We start from the raw sequence: 22,191 nt of genomic DNA, 5'->3' as shown, positions 1-22,191 counted from the left end.
TGTGTTTGTGCAAACATTTATTTTTAGTGTTAACAAATGTATTTATTTGTTTTATTCTCATTTTATTTGAGGTTTATTCATATCTATCTACTTTTCTATACCATTAAAAACATTTTTTTCAAATTATTTACCAAGTTAAGAGTGTTCTGTTCCAGGATAGTGTTTTATTTAATTTTTTGTTTTTTTGTTTTTTCTCTCACTGTGAACACATCACCTTTGGTTCTGAAAAACTGCAATAGGCACTTTCACCTTTTTTGCATAGCCTATATTTTTCACAATTTTATAAAGCAAGAGATCAATTGAACAAGCCAGAATGTGGTTGGCTGTAGATTAATTAATAATAATAGTTGTTAGCTGCAGCCCTGAATGTAACAACATTGTTTACAGTATGATACAGTCTGAGTTTGTTCAAACATTTAACATTAGTGTCAGTGTTTTGCCCTTTTATGTTATTCTTTTGTGTTGAAATTGTGTTGATTTGTCCTATTTTTGCTCAGAAAAAAGTGCATATCTCCAACATAAAAACAGATATCAAGTTGCTATGTATATCTGTTCGTATGTGTAATAATAAACACTCCAAACGTGAGCTTTCCAAGTTGCTGACCTACTGCAAATAACCTCCTGCGTTACCTGCGTCACGGCTGCACAGGAGTAAGAGGCGGCCTTGTTGGAGCAGAGACAGCTGTGGAAAACATTTCCAACAAAGCGTCCATTGTGTAAGAGCCACTGGCAGCTTACACGGACGTATGCAGTTACCTTCTGTACGCGCCCGACAGATGAGCTGAAATGTTACACTGACCTCAAGAGATGTTTTGAAAAAGTGGGAAATTTGAATTCCTCTTATCACAACTCATTATCAGATAGACAGTAGCTTTACTGGGATCAACCGTTGTTTCCACAGGACAAACCAGTCTGACAGGAATAGACAGAAGCAGAGGAAGCAGGAGCATTTTCAATTTTGCAACCACATAATATGAATCTTTTACAGATTGCACAGGAATTTTTGAACAAAAACATAACAAAAACCATCTCATCCTTACTCATACTCAAAACAAACAGCTAAATTAAATGTATAGACTTGTTACCTAGTCTATAAATACATTTAACTGTGTTTGTTCATTACTTATTATCTAATAGTTACGATACACTTGGTCATTGTGAAGTAATGCACATTATTCACCTGCTCTGTGAAAAATCTTTTCTTGGCTTCATCTCTGCAACATTCACATTTGCATACAGTGACTACATCCCATAAATACTACATGATAAATGAAAAACATGGCCCTGCAGTTAGGCTAAATACATTTTTTATTTTTAAAAACCATACACATTACTCGACAAGTTTCAAATGTAAATCCAATCACGATATCCATTTAAAATGCTCAAGATAAACAGACATGAAGTACTTTTTTTATTTCCAAATGTTAAAAGATAAAAAAAATAATAATCCATAAAACAGATGGAAAAACATTCATTCCCATTACAGGAAGAAGCTACAGAACAAACTCCTCGTATGGATTCTGCTTGTCTTTTCAATTTCTCACTTTGTACTGTACGCAATCCTAGCTGCTATTTTTTGTCGTCTGTAAAACAAGGAAAACAAACTTATTTCCTCAAGAGAACGTTGTGATTTAACATTTTTCACCTCCTTCCCCCGTCCATTGGCCCTTCAGGCGGAGGCCGCCAGGAGGCTGCAGGAAGAATCTGCAGCCTGCTGCCGGAGACGTCCTGTCGGTGTGTGTGTGTGTGTGTGTGTGGTCGACAAGCACCGTCCCAAACATTGATTTAAGTAACAAACTAAAAAGAGGCCTGTTCTCTTTCACACCATTTGCACCCTGAGATGAATATTCCAGAACAACACACATTTTAGTGGCCAAAACCCTCCCCCATATAATGTGATTGGTGTCAAATCATCCAAAATTGATTTAGTACGATGAAAGGTTTCATCATTATTGTCATAAAAATACAAAGGTACATCTTTTTTTTTTTTTACTCATGATTCGTATCAAAATTCTTTTTTCCCCCAAGGAACGCTATGAAATAAAGTACCCTGTGCAGATAGATACCAGTGTATGCCTAGTCTTTATTCTTGAAAAATGCACATGTCCAATTTGTTAGCGTTTCCAGTACATCAGGTGTCAAAAATATTTTACAAACAAATCAAATGCAGCAACATTTAATCAAGATGAAAGGAGTTTTATGGAAAGGGCCGAAGAAACAAAAAATAAAAGCCTTTTTTTTTTCCCTTGATTTTTGATTTTTAAAAGGTCAACAAACCAGAACTAGGAGGAGTAAAACTAAGTTTGAAATATGAAAATAATTCACTTGCTTTTTGACCAAGACGATGTTTTTAACTATCTAAATACACAAAGTCTGAAGTTAAAAAGGTTTTTTTTTTTCCTTATAGATTTCTTTTAAATTTAATACCTTTTTCTATGCCTGAGTAAACAAATGTCAGTATTGTACATTGGCAGGGGGCTAATGTTTTGCTGAGAAAAAACAAACGAACAAACAAAAAAAAAATGCACCCATTTAAAAAAAAAAAAAAAGAGCAGGATCCATATTTATCAAGCATCTAGACAGAAGAAATCAGTCCTAACATTTCCAAACAAATTTGAAGAATGAGGCTTATTTGGTTCTACTTTGAGCTGGAGGGAGCGACAGTGTTTTTTATCTGCGAGGAGTTTCCTGAAGGTGGCGAACGGTGGGACCAAGCATCAACTTAATTATTATTGTAGCCAAGGCACATTCACGTTTAGTCTATATGAAGTTCTTATTCAAAAATAAATAGGCGCACTGGTTGAGTAGCTCAAAATACAGCACTGGTTAGGACTCAGCTGGTTGTTAAAAAAAAAAAAAAAAAAAAAAAAAGCTGATGAACTTTAAGTCATTTTTTTTAATGCTTTCGTGTTTTGGCAAAAACAAATTTTTTAGCCTTAATGTGCAGAAATCAGCTCGTCATACACCCATAAGTGAAGCCGTTTTCTTTTTTCTTTTTTTTTCCTGACGTTTACATCTACATAAGCCTCTTCTGAATGTAACTAATAACAACAACAACATCAACACCAACAACAAGAGCTTGTAAAACCACTAAATATCTAAGAAAGGAAAAACTTCTACTTCCTGCTGAAAGTCACCTAGGAGGCTTCGTAAGGACCTCATGTCCGACTCTGAGGTAAGACTTTGTTTCCTCGTCCGACTCTCAGCAGGATCTTAGGCGTCATTCTGAGATGCTTGCTAAATACGGGCCCAGATGTGTGTGTGTGTGTGTGTGTGTGTGTCTGTTTCTATAAATCCCTTTAATGAGTGAACCTTTCAACATGTGGAAATCCTCGAACACAACATGAATGAAAAGAGAATCCAGAACTCCAGAAGGTTTTGTGCACATGAAAACTATCGAAGAAATGGAAGAAGTAAATATTTATAGCAACGTGAACAGAGGCCCTAATTGTCTTTCCCGTCCCCGTCTCTTGTGAAAAAACACCTCGCCCCGGTGGACCTCTTTTCTATACAAGCCTTAGTGTTTATCGGTTTGGCTAGAAGGTTCTATATTTATCTACAAATATATAACAAATAAAACTTGCAGGCAAAAATAGTTAAGTTTCAATAGAAACACCCTTTTTCCTGAAAATACAGCAGTATCTGAAATATTCCTCTCATTCATTTCTTTTTCTGTCCCCAGTTTTCTGCATCATACATCAGGAAGCTCTTTTGCCTACAAACAGAAAAAAAGTATCTACAAACTTTGTAAACAGACCTGCTTTTTCCAAAAACATAAATAACTCAAAATATTAACAGCCAATGGAGCAGAAATAAGTTTTGAATGAGCAAGGGCCAAAGATATAAATATACAACACCATTCAGATAAAAGAGAAGCTAAAGGTTCTTTCATCGATCTTCAAGCCAGGAGGAAGGACCTCCCCTTCTCAATTCAAATAATATTACTAATAATAATAATATAATAGATAATAAAAACAGGTCACTTTCAATCTGAGTTTATAATCACCCCTTGTTTACTGAGAAAAACAAAAGTTACCAAGGAGGGAGGGGTGGAGTCCTTGTGTTGCAGCGGGGGATTAATAAGAACCAAAAATAAAAGAAGACCAAAGCATCCACACCAAGCCGTACATTCCTCTGAATGTTTGCTGTTCTCTTAGTCCAGCCCAAGCCGAGCTCACACGTGACTCCGCTCTCCTTAATCTAAACCTTCGTCTCCTCTTCTTCTTCCTTCCTCCAAGTGTCCGTTTCCCTTCGTCTTCAAGTTGAGCTCCTTGGTTGGTGGGTAGAAAAGTGGTGATGGTGGTGACGCGTGGAGCGGGAGAGAGAGAGGGGCGGCGAGGTGGGTCGGTGGTGGGTGGGGGTGTTAGGGGCGATGGGGGGGGGGGTCAGATCAAAGTGAGGTCTCCAGGCTGTGTAGGGGGCTTCCCGGGGCCGAGGGCGTTCCTGATTTGGGAGGAGCCTCTGGGAGGAGGTGGTTACTGCTCTCCACAGCGTTATTGTTCTGGTTCGGGGAGGGGGAGACCGGCGTGGTGGTGGTGGCGGTGGCGGTGGCGTCGGGGGCGAGGTTGATGGTGGTGGTGGCGGCGATGATGATGGGCGTAGGCGAGGGCGTGGGCGAGGGCGAGGGCGGCGTGGGCGTGGCGTTGCGGGGGCTGGCGGAGTTGCGCTTGGTGGGCGCGTCGTCCTCGGCGTCGGTGTCGTCGATGAGGGGGATGTGGGGCTCAGAGTCCTCTATCCGAAACTCGGGGTGGGTCATGAAGTTGTGGATGGATGATCGCGACTCGGGCTTCTCCAGCCCCTCATAGAGGGAGATGGAGCTGCGGAATGCATTCACCACCCGGATCTGGAGGAGAGGGAGGGAGGGAGGAGGGACAGGGAGGCGGGAAAGGCCCAGATTTAGTCACATTCAGCAATGACACATGTGTATTTTGTGCATTTTTTTTTTTTTTTTTTTTCAAAAACACCTCGATATGACACCACAGATAAAATCCTTGGACGCAGGTTTTATCGAGTCAATAATAGGTGAGTTTTTTTAGGGGCAAAAAAAAAACCATCAGTGAGGTGGTGGGGGAAAACTCTCAGAGACACGTGCAAGTGTGCGGTTATTTCTAGTAGTCAAATTATTACTTATAAAACCAGTTAACTGTCGCCTGTCCTCACCCAGGTTTTTTTTTAGGATACATTAGCCTCAAAGCCACTGTCAGAGTCAATTCTTCACTTAAACTCTGTGTCACTTCCTGTTTCTCCAAGTTAGCCCTCTGTGCTGCCAGTATAATAATGGACTGACAACGGTTTAAAGCCTTTATCCACAGGCCCAAACAAACGGCATGCTAACACACGACTACAAATCAGGAAAGTGGCATTTAAAGGACATCAGATTTCAGTAATGTTTTAAAATAAAAGTGTTTCTGAGAGGGAGATAGATAACTGGAGTTGCATCCAAGGGAGGAAAAACCTGACATTTGACTTGAAACTATCCTTTACAGTTGTGTAGTTAAAACCCTTAGGTACAAACCAGTCAAACTCAATGCAGTGTATGCTTCTTTTTTTTTGGTTTGTTTGTCTTGTTTTGTCAGTACGGTGGTAGTATTTCACAAAACACTTGGTAGAGGCCTGTGTCTGATTAATCAAAAATGCAATAAAGGGAACCAAGAGACGAGAGAGATGCTGTTCTTTAGAGACAAGAACACATCCAGAGAGAAGAGAGGACAGAGGCTGGACACAAGAGTTTACTGTTGTTGGACATGCTTAGGGTAGAGAGACAGAGAGAGAGACAGAGAGACAGATAGACAGAGAGAGAAAGAAAGGGGTGGTCAGTCATAGCTCATGTTTGTGGAGTAAAAACAAAAAAGCTGCGGCAGCCAAGCATGTCTACAAGCTGGTTTACATGTCAAAAACAGCACAAAGAGAAAAAACTCACAAACGAGACCAGAGACTTTGAACCCATGCAGAGCGTGGCGCTACCTTGTGTTCAATGGTAGTAAACCTTTGAGTATAGCCCATGACACATTTCACAGAATCTAAAGAAGAATATGTGGGGAGTCAGTGGGATTCATTGTTTTAAAGGGACGCTTTTTTGGCAAAACACATCTGCCGACGTGGATCAAATTCTGCCAACAAACAAATATTCACAGAGAGAAAGAGAGAGAAAAAAAAGAAAAAGAGGCTCCGGAGCACCTGAAAGGAAAAGGTCAAAGGTTAATCAGGAAGTAGCCGTTGGCCCCCACGTAAATGTCAGGAGAGGAGTCCCAGCGGAGACGGAGCTGGATATTACTGTGAGGTTGCATAATTGTTCGACACGGCAGGAAAAACACAACTGGATCTGCTGTTAATGTGTCTGAGAGAAGTCCCACATGTTTACATTCAAGAGCACAGTCATTTATTCCATTAAGCCTGTTTTTTAAGTGACATCTGTTAGACATTTAACATCCACTGCTGGTCAGATGGTCGGCCTGGGGAAGATCTGGAAGAGAAAAAGAGTCGTCAACAAGCACACACACATACACATACACACACACACACACAAACACACAAGAGGAACAATCCTTGTAAGGGCACGGTCAAGAGGAAATACCACGGTGAAATGATCCGCATCTGCTCTCCACGCAGCAACAGCAAAAAAAAAACAAAAAAAAAAACCTCCACACTGAGCGGACGAAAGCCGCAAGAGCTTCCAAAACACACCAACAAACTGTGTCATGCCAACTGCAGCTAAGGGGAGTTTGTTCCTCTTCTCTGCCACCTCCTTCTCTTCTATTAACATCCCATCTTGTACACAGCAAACTCACATCTGAAGAAGCAGTGACATCCACTCCACTGACACTGGGATAGATTTTCCTCACAAGATGACGTCCACGTCATGGTTTGTGTCTCTATTGTTTTTTTTAGGCCGTGATCATGGGCATATACTCAAAACATTTACCCAGCTAGGGACTAGAGAGCTGCGACACAGACCCATGGGTGCTGCAGGGAGGAGGCACAGAGCAGACTGAGGCAGCTGCAGACAAACCTGGTGACTGTCAATGCAAGAGTGTGATTTTTTTTTTTTTTTTTTTTTGGTCACAATATTATTAAATGCACATCACCCCCCCTCCCTCCCTCCCTCCCTCCCTCCTCCCCCTCCTGAGATAACAGTAACAGACTTTCCATTTCTGAGACCAAAGCAGAAGCAGAACAGAAAACATGATGACACAGAGAAAACACCCTGACGCCAGAAGCGACCTGGTAACAGGGTACATATATACATATATATATACACAGCAGTGTTATCGAAGCAATATGGAAGATGTGGTATATTTGGTGTTTTTTTTTTTTTTTTTTTTTTTGGAAGAAAACTTGGGGGAAACATTAGGAGAAGCATGAGAGAGTAAAAGTGTCAACGTTAGGTGAGAAGTCAGAGTGGAAGAGGAAGATGTTAGAAGAAAACAGAAGAAATAAAAAAAAAAGAAAAAGTCTCATGCACTAGAGGAGAACACGCACTCACACCCCACAGTGGCAGAAGCGGTGTTGGCGGCAGTGGCAGTAGTGGTAGTAGAAAAGGCTACATGTGTAGGGCTAGAAACATTGGTTACATCGTGCTGTTGTTGGCTGGAGTTGGAGGCCTGCCGCCTTAGAGCCCCCTGAAAGGAAGTTCCACTCTGGAAAGCACTCACTACATCCATCTGCAAAGAATCAGACAGCGTGACAGGAGAAAAAGCCCAGAGGAAATAAAAACACAACACAGCCAGAGGAGAGAGAGAAGAGAGAAAAAAATAAAGAGAAGGCACCAGTAACCATAGAAAAAATGTCACTTGGAAATTGGACTTAGGCATTATAAGTCAAAGAGAGAGGAAAATAGGGGCGGGTTTGGGTTTAGGTTTAAAGGCACTGATCGAACCGAGCTCCGATTTCAAAATCTGACCTCACTTTCACTCTTTTCTCTGCAGGGTCCTTCCATACAGCTAAAGCCATGCCAATAGTCTTTTGGACATTCAGCTGTTCTATCGTGCTTTCCATCCAATCAAAAAAATTCACTTGCTTCTCATCAGTACCTTCAAACTAGTGGCGTTTTTTTTTTAGCAGATAGATTCAGACTGAGTCAGAAATAGGCACAGGAACCTGCTTTAGCTCAGAAGCAGAACAGAGAAATTAGAGAGAGGGCTTTTGTTTTTAGGGCACAAGCCATTCTTTAAGAGTGCCGAGAGAAAGAACAAAACATAGGTTTTAAAGCTGGAAGAGCAGTAGAGTTAAAGGGTTTATGGCTTTTGATTCCCTTGGTGTCCGGTGCGGTGTGTTTCGGGGGGTGCGCGGGCGGGGGGAGGGGGGTCTGTGGGCCGTTACCTGAGTCTGGATGCGATTGAGGCCTCGGAACCAGAGGATCTGGCCTCGGCGGAGCTCCCGCTCAGCGTGGTCGATCTCCTCCATCTCCTCCATGTCGTCCAGCTCCTCGTCGGGGATCTCCTCCTTCTGGGTGCCGTGGCCCGCCGTTTTCAAGAATTTTAAGCGGCTAGTGGGTATCGAAGAGATTACCTGGAGGCGGGAAAACAAGGATTTACAATCAGGAGCACTGCTGAAGACTGAAGTCACACATTAATTTGATAGACACACTTTCTGCGTTGATAATCATGTTGCAACTTATACTACCAAGTATTTCAGCATTATAGCTTCTGCCATCATGTCATCCAACTATCTGGTGATAAATAGGTCTCATCTCAAACCTTCTTCCCTCTCCTAAATTAATTCCCATCATAATAATAAGTATTGCAATGTGTTACAGTTTAATCAATGAATTAAATCAGCCGATTCTTTCATTTTCCAAACATGAGGATTTCTTGCTTTTCTGTGTCACAAAGGATTTAAACGGAGTGGTCATTTGCAGCAGGCTACCACCACTTTCACATCCGGGAAATTTAAATAACTTTTTATTTTTATTTATTTCATTTAGTAAATAATCATTCTATCAATTGTGATGGCGATCTGCAGATTATTGGATGACTCAAATAACTGTTAGTTGCAGCCGTGTGTCATGATTCAAAAAAGCCCCAATGATTAAGATCATATACATACAGTACATACATGCAAATAATTTCATCTTGGTTTGATAACTTGCTTATTTAACTTAAACATGCTAAAATAACTAGTTTTTGTATTTGCATCCAATTTGAAAACAAAGCCTAAGCACCCTGGGTAATGACTGAGGCAGCAGACATTTACTTTATACCAGTCATTTCTTTCTTTTTTTTTAAATCAACAACACAAATACCTCTTAAGGCTGAAGCTATGTGCACTCAATGCAACACTGTGTCTTATCAAGAAACACTGGCCGACGCCGCTCTCTTCCTTTAATGAGAGTGGATAATGACATATCGTACACACCGTGGGTGGGCAGTGAGCGCAAACTACAATTACCTCAAAAAGCCATTATAACTCCGAAGGAACCTTATCTCTCAGCCTCTCACAAAAACGATAAACACATAAACACATAAACACAATCCCTTTCCAAGTACAAAGTAGCAAAGAAACTACAACAATTTCCTCCAGACAGACAGAAAAACAAGCCTCAGAGCTCAACAATACAATGTAAAACAAGCTGTGATCAACTCATTCAGGTGGCAACATGAAATCTTAAGCTTGGCGTATTATGCGCTACAATTACACCGTATGGTTTGTTCCACAGTTATTTAAATCTCCCTTCAAAGCAGACCGCTGCTGCCATTGAACACCTACTATGCCACTTCCAACACAGGGGGGCAGTGTTATCCCACATTTTTCTAACTGGCTGGCTGAAGGTGGAGCTCAGCTGTATTGTCTCATCTTACCTGTCCCCACAGCAGAGAGCCAAAGCCTAAGAAAGTGCACCAGAGCCACTGGTCGATGGACAGAGCCACACAGCTGAATGGCTTCCCTCCAAACTGCACTATGACAATCTAGAGGAGCAGGAGGGAGAGAGGTGGAATTAATTAGAGAGGCAACTTTTAGATTTGATATTTACAGGATGAGGTCTTGTGGGATAGATAATCTCCTTTCATGTGTGAGTCACTGGCACATTCACAGAGAAAGTGTGCAACTTTGCAGAAGGGATAGGGGTGGGGGGGGGGGGGGGGGCCAGCCTACTTTACCTGGATAATGAAGGTACCAAAGACAATACTACAGAAGATAAGGTTGTTGAAGATGCCGTCAAAGACGTTTCTCTCTCCGTGGATCTTGCGGGCGTTGATCTCGTTGAAAAGCTGCATCAATACAAAGGTGTTGAAGACGATGGTGTAGTGTTCAGAGGGTGGGGCGTGGAGGGGTGCGTCCCTGCCGTTGTCGATATCAAAGATTTTCTCGCCTGTGGAAACAGTCAAGAGAAAAATTGTTTCAATTAACGGACAGATTTACCGAAGAGAAACAACGTCCAACTATACGGCCGTTCTAACGTCTTACCAGCAAAGAGCAGAGAAAAGATGATGATTAGCTGGAACACCCCCTGACCGAGGATGTTCTTCATCATGGTGCGGGAGATGAGGGGCTTGTTGCGGCCGTATGGCTTCCTTAGCAGCAGGGCTTCTGTGGGGGGCTCGGTGGCCAGGGCTAGAGACGCAAAGGTGTCCATGATCAAGTTGACCCACAACATCTGGACTGCTTTCAGTGGAGAGTCCTGGAGAGACACCAGATCCACTTACATTTTCATGATATCACACGTCGTGGGAATTCAGCGCATAAATTGGGAGCGATTCCACTCGACTAAATTGCCATGTGGAAAAAGAAATTATTTTGTCATTTGCTCCATAATTGAGTGCACGTTTATGAGCTGTGGTGGCAGGAGCGATGATGAGTGTGTGTTTTGACATGTGGTCCTAGATTGATAGTTGATGGGAAAGAGAGAAATGACAGGTTTCTCTACACAGGAACAAATTGTGTCACAAAAAGAAGAGTTATCATTATAGTGCAGGAATTTTTGAGAAAAAAAGACAAATAATGCTGAGAAATATATTGAATATGTAGAATAAATGTGCAGTATATTTTTTTTGGCTACACTTACAGTAAATCACTCTATTAGCCTGCAGAACTTGGCTCAGGTCAACAAAAGACATTAAAAGTCATTGTAACATAATTTCTACTACAGGAAATTCAATAAAATGAAACAAATTGCAGAGAATTTAAGGTGGGCAGCACTTACTACTCTATTTTAAAACCTGCATCTGCAATCAATTTGTAGTTATTTCACTCTACTTTTGCTAAAGCCTTTATTATTATTATTATTATTATCTGGGTAAATTGGACTCTAACCTGTGTGATGCAGGCTCCTGTAAATGCTACAATGACGGCCACCACGTTGACAGTTAGCTGAAACTGGAGGAATTTGGAGATGCTGTCGTAGACGTTGCGTCCCCACATGACGGCTTTGACGATGCTGGAGAAGTTGTCGTCAGTCAGGATGATGTCAGATGCCTCCTTGGCTACATCTGTGCCAGCAATGCCCTGGAGACAAAAACCATAATGATCAAGGATCTCCATCTAGTCACAACATGTTTAAAATCATTATGTCTCTGCGTGAGCATTATTTTTTTGCAGACTCAACTGTTTGTGGCCCAGTTCTGTGTTGTTTTCTCACTGAATACAGAGTTAGCATGGCTTAGTGACTGGAACATCACGTCTGTAAACAGAAGACTCACCATGGCAAAGCCAACGTCGGCTTTCTTCAAAGCAGGACCATCGTTTGTACCGTCTCCTGTCACTGCCACCACTTGTCTCTGTTCTATCACGGTGCTGTCAATAATACCTGGAATAGTAGAACATGAATATTTAAACACCCTCAGAGCCTGAAACAACACGCACGCACGCACGCACACGCTGGTGACAACAAAACGTTTCATACAAACCAGAAAAACAGATCTACCTTTCACTAAGGTGTGTTTGTCTGTGGGTGAGGAGCGAGCCAGTACTCGTAGTTTGGGCCAGATCTTGTCAATGCGTTCTTGTTCAATCTAGAAACATGAGACAAAACCTAATAGAATCCCAACAGTACAGTACTGCAACAGTCTCTGACGTACAGTATTTTGCTGTGGCCCACCTCTCCTTTCTCGTTGCGTATCCTTCGGTTGAACTCTTTGCCCTCCAGGCAGAGGAAGTCGTCTCCAGGCAGGAGGATGCCGCACTTGGTGGCGATGGCTCGAGCTGTATTGATGTTATCCCCGGTCACCATTCGCACCGTGATGCCAGCGCGTTGGCATTTCCTGATGGCGTCGGGGACCTGGAGGAGGAAAGAGGAAAACATGATCAAAGAGGAAATGCATGTTGTGTTTTTTTTGCCAGGGGATCGGCTGGGGAAAATCAAAATTAAAGCTCCATCAAGCATACATATGTAAGCTGTAGACACAAACTAATGAGTCCTTCTGTCATGAGGGTTTCATTAGTAATATCCAACTCTCAGCTGGCTGGTCTCCGCTCCCCACAACATACAAACAAACTGAGGGGAGGCACTCCTACAGACACTTCAATATCAGAACTGGCGCATTGGTTCAGTATTTTATGTTTGAGTTAACATTGACTTCTCATTTTTAAAACTGGCTGATGCAGCATCTCTTCCACCTCCTCCTCCTCACCTGTCTAACACTGATCTGGAGGAGGCTGTGTTCTCCAACTCATTCTCCGTAACCTGCAATCTTTTCCAAAAAAACTGCAATCTGACATTGTCGACCACTCCATGCTGTGACTTGTTAGCTGTTCGGAGGTGAGAAAAAAAGCGTGGGTTTGAACTTTCTCTAGTTTTTCCTCTTCCCTTTCATTCCTGACACAACTATTTCTGTTATTTTATCATGCGAACAACCGAGTGCAACACGATGAATCTCTTCCAGGACAGGCGGTCTGAAAATATGCACTGTTATTTCCAAAATGTATTAGTGATATAAGTGTACCCACAAGCAAGCTGCATTTCCATTATGAGTGGTTCCCCTGAAAATAATCCAAGACACGCAAGTCATTTTGTTTATGAAATCAAATTCTCTCCAGCGGATTCAATTAAAGTCCACAATTATTATGTAACCACAGGCCGAGGGTGTTTTTTTGCAGCCACTAACCTCGGGTCTCACTGGGTCTTCTATGCCCACCACGCAGAGGCAGGTCAGTCCGCTGAGGATGTCGTTCTCGTTGTCCCAGTCAGGCTCGCCCTCGGAGACGGGGAAGTCTCTGTACGCAAGGCAGATGGTCCTCAGGCCCTCGGAGGCCATGGGCTCGATCACTTTCTTAACCATGTCGTCTCTGTCCCGTGGGCGAAACACCTTGGCCTCGCCACTTGCTGTCAGGATTTTATAGCACCTGGGATGGGAAAAGCGGATATATCGATATATATATATATGTAAGTGTTGAGAAGAGGGTTAAGACAGAGGGGAGAGGGAGTGTAGGAGGGCAAAACATCCAGAGGAAGAAAAGGCATTTAAGAAAGATGTGGATGAGGAAGATAGGTAGTGAATTGTAAAAAGAGAGGATCATTTGGATGAGATAAAGGGGTAAGGGAAGAGGAGAAGACAAAGCATTTGAATGGTGAGCTGGAGTAGTAAGAAGTCACACTAAGCCGTCTGTGGGTTAAAAAGAAGCCTGCTTGGTTAAGAGGCTTACAGAGTTGTTACCGGCTCATTTTCTCAGCCCCTGTTTTTAAGTCTCAAAGTAAGGGGCTTGGGTGGGATGCACTTGAACTTCTTAGCTGCTTAAGCCATTACACATATCATTTACTGCAAAGTCTGGCCAGTTGGAGCAAGTAAAAAAAAACCTACAGAATAACCTTTCATTGAGTAAAATCATTCATGTGGGCAGGACTGACCAAACTTTAAAATTCCACCCCCCCCAAAAAAAACAAAAAAACACCAATATAAAGACGAAACAACCACACAATCCAACATATAAGACAAAAACAACCACATACAGCATTAATACCAAAGATAAAAACTGTTTTCTCACTTTTTTAAGAGAATTTCTGAGGCTCCTTTGCTGAACATACGGTAGCTGCCATCAGCCATCTTCAACACAGTGCTCATAGACTTGCGGACTGAGTTGAAGGTGTACACTTTGTATAATTTTTCTTCAGGGATCTCGTTCCGGATAGCCTGGTAGTCACGCTTCAGGTCACGAGCAAAGCCAAGCAAGGCACATTCGGTCTTGTTACCCACCTGCCGTGGCAGGCCCCCTTCTTTCTCTGGAGACTGAGGAGAAATTGAGAGGAGAGCAAGTTATCTCCTAAAGGAAAAATACATCATATAATCAGGGTGACACATGGTGTATTCTTCCGACAGAGAGCGCTTCACAAACATACCATGATCTTGGTGGTGTATGCACAGTTGACTGCGATGCCCAGAATCAGGATGTCTAAAATGGAGGGGGGGATGTTCTCTGGCTCAGGGACTTTCTTGTTGTGCTTGTCAGCGAGGTAGGCCTGCACCACGGTCATGCGGTTCATCGTCAGCGTACCAGTCTTGTCTGAGCAGATGGCCGTAGCGTTACCCATGGTCTCGCAGGCGTCCAAGTGACGCACCAGGTTGTTGTCTTTCATCATTTTCTGTAGGAAGATACACAATGCGTCAGATGGTTACAAACAGCTACCAGCGTGCACAAGGAGAAATTCAACGGGTACATTTTCTATTCTAATAATGGTTGTTGTTTTTTTAAAATAGTGTGCAAAGGTTATATGTGCTGAAATAATAGCTCCTTGGTAGGATAAAGCCCTCTGTTGGCCAACAACTTCAGCAGAGGGGATCATTGCTTGGCTTTAGGGTATCAGTTAACCAAGTCGTCTTGACTTAACAGCCTGGCTGCTAGTTTTAATAGGCTAATGTGTAAGCTGGTCGGTGCTGGGCACAGGTCACTTGGCTAGAGAGACTTTACCTTGACGGAATATGCCAAGGAGATTGTTACAGCGAGCGGCAGGCCTTCGGGAACGGCCACCACCAGGACGGTGACGCCGATGATGAAGAATTTCACAAAGAACTGGATGTAAATGGGGGTGCAGTCCTTGTCCCAGGGTAGATTCTGGATCCAGAAGGTGTCTACTACAAACAGCACCACCAGAATAATAACAGTGATGGCTGACATAACCAGTCCTGGGAGGGAAGGAAGGAAGAAAGAAGGAGGATTGGTTACTATTAACAGAAGATACTCTGAATAGAAAATGTTATGGAAAGTTGTAGAAAAAAAACAGTTGTATTGAGCTGCGTTTGTCTGACTCACCTGCTTTTCCAATCTGTACAGCTAGTTTGGTCAGTTTGCCCTGGAGGACAGACTTCTCTTTCTTCGGGAGGTTGGCTTTCTTCTTCTCCTCAGCATCAGCTCCCTCATCACTGTTCAGAGGCTGCATTTCCATCGCAGCTCCATCTTGTGCTTTAGCTGCAGCAAAAGAGAACGAGGAATAGCTGTTAGATGAAACGCCCCGGCAGCTCCGCTCGTGCACCGGCCGTGACGTTGGACTGGGGTCGGGTGAAGTGATGCACACAATCTGGCATTGATGCAACGTAGCACGGTTTCTGAATATTGTAACAGATTTGATACTGAAATGCAAAGGATTGCTCATCGTACTCCTCTAGGTAGAAACAAATCAGCATAAAACAAAGGAACAAGGGCCGCGTTTGTCAATCTGACACCATGCAAAGCCTATTTGCTTATATTTGCAAGACCAGAAATAAAACCGTATTGTTGACTTTACAACGTGTTAGGTTATTTCTTTCAGGATGCAATCTCTTCCTTCCTTCCTAGCATTTAAGTTAAAGAAAACAAGTATATGACCCCAAACAAGTTTAGACTAGATTGCAACCATTTGAATACCTGATGCAGCAGGTAACATGTCACAACACGTAGCTTCAGTTGCTTCATATGTCAAACCTACGAGAGCGTGGGAATTTCAAGTGTCACGCGATTGAGCACTAAATTTCAAAATGACTCGAGATGTCACATCACTCCAAATTTTAGCACGTGTCTTTTTTTTTTTTTTAGTTGTGGAATTTAGGAAAAGTCACTGTTATTATGTTTGCACTGATCTGACTGTACAGTAATTAGCAGAAAGATTCAGAAGTGTAATTAGCATCCTTCCACCTAGAGATTTCCAGAGCAGGTTAACCAGCTAGTAGCGTCTGGGATCTGTCTGAGCAGCAGCACCCACAGCAGTTGTTGCCAGTTAAATTCCCATAAATCTCATTCATCTTTTTCCTCAGCGTCCCTAAGGAGCCCCCCCCCCCCCCCCCTCCCTCCCCTCCCTCCCCATTTTCCTCGCCTGCAGAACTGACAGGAATCCCAAGCCCACATACAACCAGGTAACCTTGGAGACACATGGTCTCTAATGGCGAAGCAGAGCGGAGAGGCAGCCGGCAGGCCAGCAGGGGCTGGGCTCTGTCGTGTCACTCACCACGATAAAATCATTAGTTCTGCGGGGCACTGAGGCTACTGAGGCTGCTGCTGCTACAGGGAAACCGACACATCTCTCCCATCCTTCAGTTACTTTCTGCTAATATCATTACCGTTCATTATGTGGGCGTCTTGTGTAGTTTCAGCAGTCTTGCCTTTCGTGTCTAATTTGTCAATGCTGAAAGCTCTATTTACTATGGTATGGACTGTGGCGTGGCATTGTGTGTGAACGTATGCAGCAGGGGGAGAGGAGGGGCATTATCGCTGGGCCGCTGCAGCTGCTGCTGTGGACTGTGGCTTGTTCTGCACTTACATGGCCTGTGTAATCTCAGTCTAAAGGATTACTGTTGATTCCTGGCAGGCAGAGGGAATCTGTGCACCAGGGACTAGCGCCAGGGTTGTGGCCACAGACCCAAGCACTACTGATCATGGTGTCCCAGGAGGACTACAAGCCCGGTTAGCTGGCTGAGTAACCCCCCCCCCCCACCCCTCAAACAGTCTCGTTAGCATTGTTGTGGGTCTGAAATTGCACCAGTTGAAGTCGTACGGGTCGACTGTGAATAGTTCAGATTGGGCCGTCAATAGAAATCAAATAGTGGGGGCCTGAGGGAGAGTCAGAGAGAGAGAGATGGGTGGGAAAGCAGATGTTCTGGCCCCAGAATTGTTGCATGGCTTTAATCTCCTCATCACTAATCGCCATAACTGGATTCAGTAGCACCTGCTGCTCAAAGCGCAATGTGCCAGGGAAGGACGAGAGAAGAGGAGAGAGAGACAGAAGGGAGGGTCAGACAGTACAATGGATGGGCAAGAACATCCTGTACCAAGTATATGCTGACACGGGGTCATGCTAAAATATGCAACTCCTCATTACTCGCATAAAAACCACTGTGGCCAATTATTAACAGATCCAGATCTTAACCTACAGCCAGTGCTGTTGAATGGAGAGGGAGGCTAATACACGAAGGTAGACACTGAGATGTAAGACAATTACATATGTGTGTGAGTTAGTGTGTGTGTGTGTTAGTGTGGGGAAGCAACTTACCTTTCTTACGATTTTCCACAGATCCATCCTGCTTTTTGTCTGCGGAGAAATACACCAGAGTGAGTGTTGCTATGTAGATAATTGGTTACAGTGCCATTAACCACTGTTATCTATCTATCTATCTATCTATCTATCTATCTATCTATCTATCTATCTATCTATCTATCTATCTATCTATCAGTATGGATAGAAGCTGTGTTTATAATCACGTTAACTATCGTCATCACAATGTCCATAAGCAGAGCTGCAGCAATTAGGCCATTGAGCATAAAACTGACAGAGCCTCATCCAGCAACTATTTGGTTAACTGAGTAGTAAGTAAAGTTAAAAGTAAAATGCCAAATATTTGCTGGCTCCAGTTTTTCAATGTGATGTTTTTTTTCTTTATCTTCCGTAAGACCTTGAAATGTTGGACTGGCAACACAAGACATTTGAAGAAAATAAAAATGGTGGGTGATGTGGGAAATTACAGATATTTCAAGAAATGAAGAAAACATACATTAGATTATTGGTGATGTAAATAAATAATAGGTTCTGGCCCTATCCATTATCAACCAAGACTGATCTACGCTCATAGTGAGGAAGCAACTACACCTCTGCAAAAGCCTGCGAGAATCTGTCAGATGTGTGTGAGCAAACACGTCCACCTTGATGATCGATACCGACGGATCGATGCCGGTGGAAACAGGCGGGGTGGGGGGGACACTCACTTTTTCTTTGTTTCTTCTTCTCCTCCTTTTCCTTTTTCTTCTCCTCCTCTTCCTCCTCGTCGTCCTCGCTCTCCCCGAGTAAAGTGAAGATAATTCCAGTTTGAGAGTTGACACCGACAGCAGTGACCACCATTTTCCCTGAGCCTTCCATTACATGGGTGCCTTTAGACAGAGGAGGAGGAAAATAAAGAAGTGAGTCAATAAGGGAGGGGACGTAGAAAATACTGACTGAACGATACGCGCTGTTTCAATTTGTTTCCAAAGATTACTTAAACCCCGTTCCTGCTTCAGCTTTGACCGTGACATTTCTGACTTATTTGCTGCTTTGACTTTGGTTCAGCCTAAATATTGAGCTAGATTCCTTTGCTTACTAAAGAAGGTGGTTTAGCCTGGGATTTCAAGTGGCATGTTCAGCTACACAAAGTTAGGGGAAAAATAAATACCCGTTTTCAAATGCAGGCAGTAAATAGAAAAAGGGAATGGCCCATTTGTGAGTAAAAAAGAGAAAGATGCAAATACCCTCCAAACCTTTAATCAACAGCCTTTAATCAAAAGCCATTTGTCAGGCTGGGTGAATTAATGGAAATCTCAGAGGGTTTCTCCGGAGTTTAATATCTCTGGCTCACTATCCTTCTCAGGACACAGGAAAGTCTTGTCGATTTATACAGGAAAAGCGAAGAGAGCGGAAGAGAAAACAAGCCGCAGTCTGAGAGGGAGAACAGCAAGAGGCCGAAAAGAAAGGAGGTAGAAAGCATTATAAAGCTCTCTCATGCCTTTGTTAATTAGAGGATGCTTTCCTTTCATTCGTGAGAGTGATGGCAGAAGGGATACAGCCTGTGCTGAGGGGAATCTAAAAGCAGCGGTTGCACACACACACGCGTCGCACGCACACACACTCACAGCTCTCTTGTTGGAGGTGTGCCAACAGAGAGCTGGATGAACTAAACAAGAAGTGTTCCTCCTGACTCCCTCCACACTTCTGCGGAGCCGAGCGGAGCAGTGAAGACAAAGCTATCTGACAGCAGAAGCACAGAGCCGAGGAGGCTTTGTGCACATGGAACGACTCCAACGCACAACTCAAAAACTATTACAGCTTCAGATCTGCAGGGGGGGAGGGGGGGGTGGGGTGTTGTATGGCTGATAATTGATTAGAGCGAGGAGCAGCAGAATGAGGAGACCAGTTCACTTTCTAATTCCAAATCCAGTTTGTCGTCGGGAGCCGTTGCAAATGTACATCACAGCACTAGAAATCCACACAGAGACTTATCTTAAAATGCAGAGCACGAGCTGTGTACTACACCGAAAGGCGCTTTCAACTGTTCACAGCTGATTTAAGTAAAATCTTTGTTTTCATATTGTATGAGGATTATTGGTGTGAATCAAATATTAAACACGGTTTGGGGGGGCTTATGAATGAAACATGAGACGTTCGTTGCTCTACAGTTGAGCACGCTGTTCATTTAACTTAACAGGCAAAAAGTCCCTGTATTACAGTTCAGGCGTTGCACCAGTGACCTGCTGGCCACAATAGACTGATGAATGTCATGTATGCCCCAAGTTTATTATAGACGTAACTTTGAATGAAGTCTACAGTGCTGCACAGTAGATTAAATAAACATTACATGGATGATTTTGTTTTAATAACTATAATTCATTTTTCAAAATCAGATTAGAGTCGGTTTTCCCCCATTTACCTCCATGTGCATGTGACCAAAACTCTACAATATATTGCATTTTAATACGAAGGAATTGCTCAAGGGTCACTTGTGATTTAAATTCCATAAAGACTGAGCTCGGCTTTGAGGATGACGAGCGGGGTATTACTTTAATTAAATCAACTCAGTTTTCCAGATGTCTACGAGCCTCGTAGATCATTTCTTAAACAGCATGAAGTGAGCATGTCTGATAAAATAACACTTTTAATTATTTTTTCAATAAGATCTTTAAATTTTACAACCCCTCCTCAGCAAGCAGGGAACGTGGCATAAAACTGAGGCTTCACGTTACCTGATAACAGCATCGGATCTTTTTCTTGTGTTTTCTTGACATGGTCCGACTCCCCTGTGAGCGAGCTCTCATCGATCTTCAGGTCGTTGCCTTGGATGAGGACTCCGTCAGCAGGCAAAAGGTCACCTGAGACACACGTAGACAAAACATGTCTTTAATTTGGAGGACGATAGAGTTTAACAATTAGAAATGAAGCTTATTATTTGTGCTATCTGTATCCTAAGCAGCTGTAACTCTCCTCTTACCATATTTTATTTGTGCAATGTCGCCGGTCACTATCTCAGCCACGGGAATTTGGATAACTTGTCCTCCACGGACGACAGTGAATTTCTGCTCCTGCTCGATGCGGCTCTGGAGGCCTCGGAACTGCTTCTCTTTACTCCAGTCGTTGAACGCCGTCACCAGCACCACGCAGATGACCGACAGAAGAATGGCGGCTCCCTCGATCCAACCCGCTTCCGACTCGTTTTCGTCCTCCACGCCTCCAGCAGCCTTTCCACAGTCTGCAGGGAGAGAGAGACACGGGGAGGGAAAAGCTCATCACAATATCCCATCATGCCGTCTTTCAGGCACAAACTCAGACCAAAAAATTCAGTGTAAGAGAAAGAAGCATTTCATTTGGTTTTAGCATGAAATAAACTGACAGAATAACTAAAACAAAAACAACTGACTGTTTTAAAATGTGTTATGCAGAACCAAATCTATTCAAATATCCAAACACAGACTAATAGTCATTTACAGGAACATGAACCAGTGCAAAGTACAGGAAATATCATTTTAATGAAGTGCTTACTCTCTCTTTTGGCATCTGGAGGTTTATAAAAAGAAAGGCCTAGTGAAACTATGGCTGCCACTTCTAGGATAATCAGTGTGACATCCTGTAGTGCCTCCCACACTAACTGTAAGAAAGTTTTGGGCTTTTTGGGTGGTATAAAATTCGCCCCAAACACTGTTTTCCGCTTCTCGATGTCTGCAGGCTGTCCACTTAGACCTGGGGAGAGAAACACAAGAGAGAAAACCGTTTCAATTGTCAGGTTCAGAACTCAGATCTGTTGAGAGATGCAATGTTACAATACAGATAGCATATGTCTGTGTCACAAAAGAGACAGGAGGAGTGCTTGTTTGTTAAAAAAAAAGCTAAAAAGGCAGTGAATGGTCACTGGGCCTCCCAAAAAAACACGATCCCCCCCCAAAAAGGACTCAGCATTTCTGGCAGCAGGACACACTGTGGAGGCGACAACGCCGGACAACAATGACACACATTCTGCGGGCCACGTCAAACATTTTCACCTCTTTCAGGCATGCCAGAGAATGTGACAACAGAGAGGGTCAGAGCTAATCCCGTAAACTGCCTTTTTTAAATACAATGACTGAATGACTGGAGAGGTTGAATCAGCTTTAAAAAAAAAAAAAAAAAAAAAAAAGCCTCACAGGTGTCCGACGTGCATGCTACTGTCCTGTTATAGAGTCATCTCTCTGACACATTACATGTCTGGCTGGCCGGAGACCCATTCATCCATGTGGTGGCACGGGGAGCGTTCTGCAGCCACCCATTCAAAATGCCTCCACATTCAAGGCACAGTCATATATTCAAAAGGGCCTTCGCACATTTGATGATGCCTGACAGTTTTTCAGCTCTATTCATGCCGACTGACTGTGTGTGGGCGGCTGTACAGACTGGATGGAGCTGTTGTGTGTGTGTGTGTGTGTGTGCGTGCGTGTGGCGGCAGCAGAGAGGAGGTGGAGCAGAATCGGGGGCCAGAGAAGAGTGACTGTGTGAAACTGCTACTGACAGGCAGATGGGGGGTGGGTGGGGGTCGGGGGTGAGGGTGCAAAGGACCGAGACTATTAAAGAGAAGGAGCGAGTGACGGCGGAAGAAGGGGAAGCTGCACTGGGAATAGCAGCATCTCAATGGGGGGGAAAGGATCAGTAGGGTCAGTTTATGGACAGAAAGACACACACACACATACAGTCAAGTCTTTCTCTCTCTCATACACACACACACACACGGAAAGCCTAGAGGTACAACACACAAATGGCGACACCACATTTGGATAATGAGTCTGTGCGATGACAACAGCACA

General features: G+C 43.3%; 1 protein-coding gene across 2 annotated transcripts in view; it reads right to left on the bottom strand.

Annotated features, from left to right (window-relative positions):
• Nucleotides 1-2,065: 2,065 nt before the first annotated feature.
• Nucleotides 2,066-22,191, bottom strand: part of atp2b1a (ATPase plasma membrane Ca2+ transporting 1a) — a 37,045-nt gene continuing 16,919 nt past the window's right edge. The window contains exons 3-22 of one of the 2 annotated variants that reach the window (XM_083999794.1): nucleotides 20,900-21,097; nucleotides 20,352-20,609; nucleotides 20,107-20,232; nucleotides 18,100-18,261; nucleotides 17,390-17,428; nucleotides 15,181-15,336; nucleotides 14,839-15,053; nucleotides 14,270-14,512; nucleotides 13,918-14,159; nucleotides 13,041-13,278; nucleotides 12,035-12,214; nucleotides 11,861-11,948; nucleotides 11,637-11,743; nucleotides 11,251-11,442; nucleotides 10,405-10,618; nucleotides 10,098-10,309; nucleotides 9,798-9,905; nucleotides 8,320-8,508; nucleotides 7,572-7,661; nucleotides 2,066-4,843 (exon numbers count right to left, since the gene is read on the bottom strand). In XM_083999794.1, coding sequence (XP_083855920.1) covers nucleotides 4,391-4,843; nucleotides 7,572-7,661; nucleotides 8,320-8,508; nucleotides 9,798-9,905; nucleotides 10,098-10,309; nucleotides 10,405-10,618; nucleotides 11,251-11,442; nucleotides 11,637-11,743; nucleotides 11,861-11,948; nucleotides 12,035-12,214; nucleotides 13,041-13,278; nucleotides 13,918-14,159; nucleotides 14,270-14,512; nucleotides 14,839-15,053; nucleotides 15,181-15,336; nucleotides 17,390-17,428; nucleotides 18,100-18,261; nucleotides 20,107-20,232; nucleotides 20,352-20,609; nucleotides 20,900-21,097 — 3,710 coding nt within the window. In that variant the 3' untranslated portion in view covers nucleotides 2,066-4,390. The remainder of the gene's footprint in view (nucleotides 4,844-7,571; nucleotides 7,662-8,319; nucleotides 8,509-9,797; nucleotides 9,906-10,097; nucleotides 10,310-10,404; nucleotides 10,619-11,250; nucleotides 11,443-11,636; nucleotides 11,744-11,860; nucleotides 11,949-12,034; nucleotides 12,215-13,040; nucleotides 13,279-13,917; nucleotides 14,160-14,269; nucleotides 14,513-14,838; nucleotides 15,054-15,180; nucleotides 15,337-17,389; nucleotides 17,429-18,099; nucleotides 18,262-20,106; nucleotides 20,233-20,351; nucleotides 20,610-20,899; nucleotides 21,098-22,191) is intronic. The other variant, XM_083999793.1, reaches the window with a different exon arrangement.

The sequence above is a fragment of the Trachurus trachurus genome (genome assembly GCF_905171665.1).
Source record: "Trachurus trachurus genome assembly, chromosome: 23".
NCBI classification, from domain to species: Eukaryota; Metazoa; Chordata; class Actinopteri; order Carangiformes; family Carangidae; genus Trachurus; species Trachurus trachurus.
Note: the sequence above shows the minus strand (reverse complement) of the source record. Positions and strands in the feature narration are given on the sequence as shown.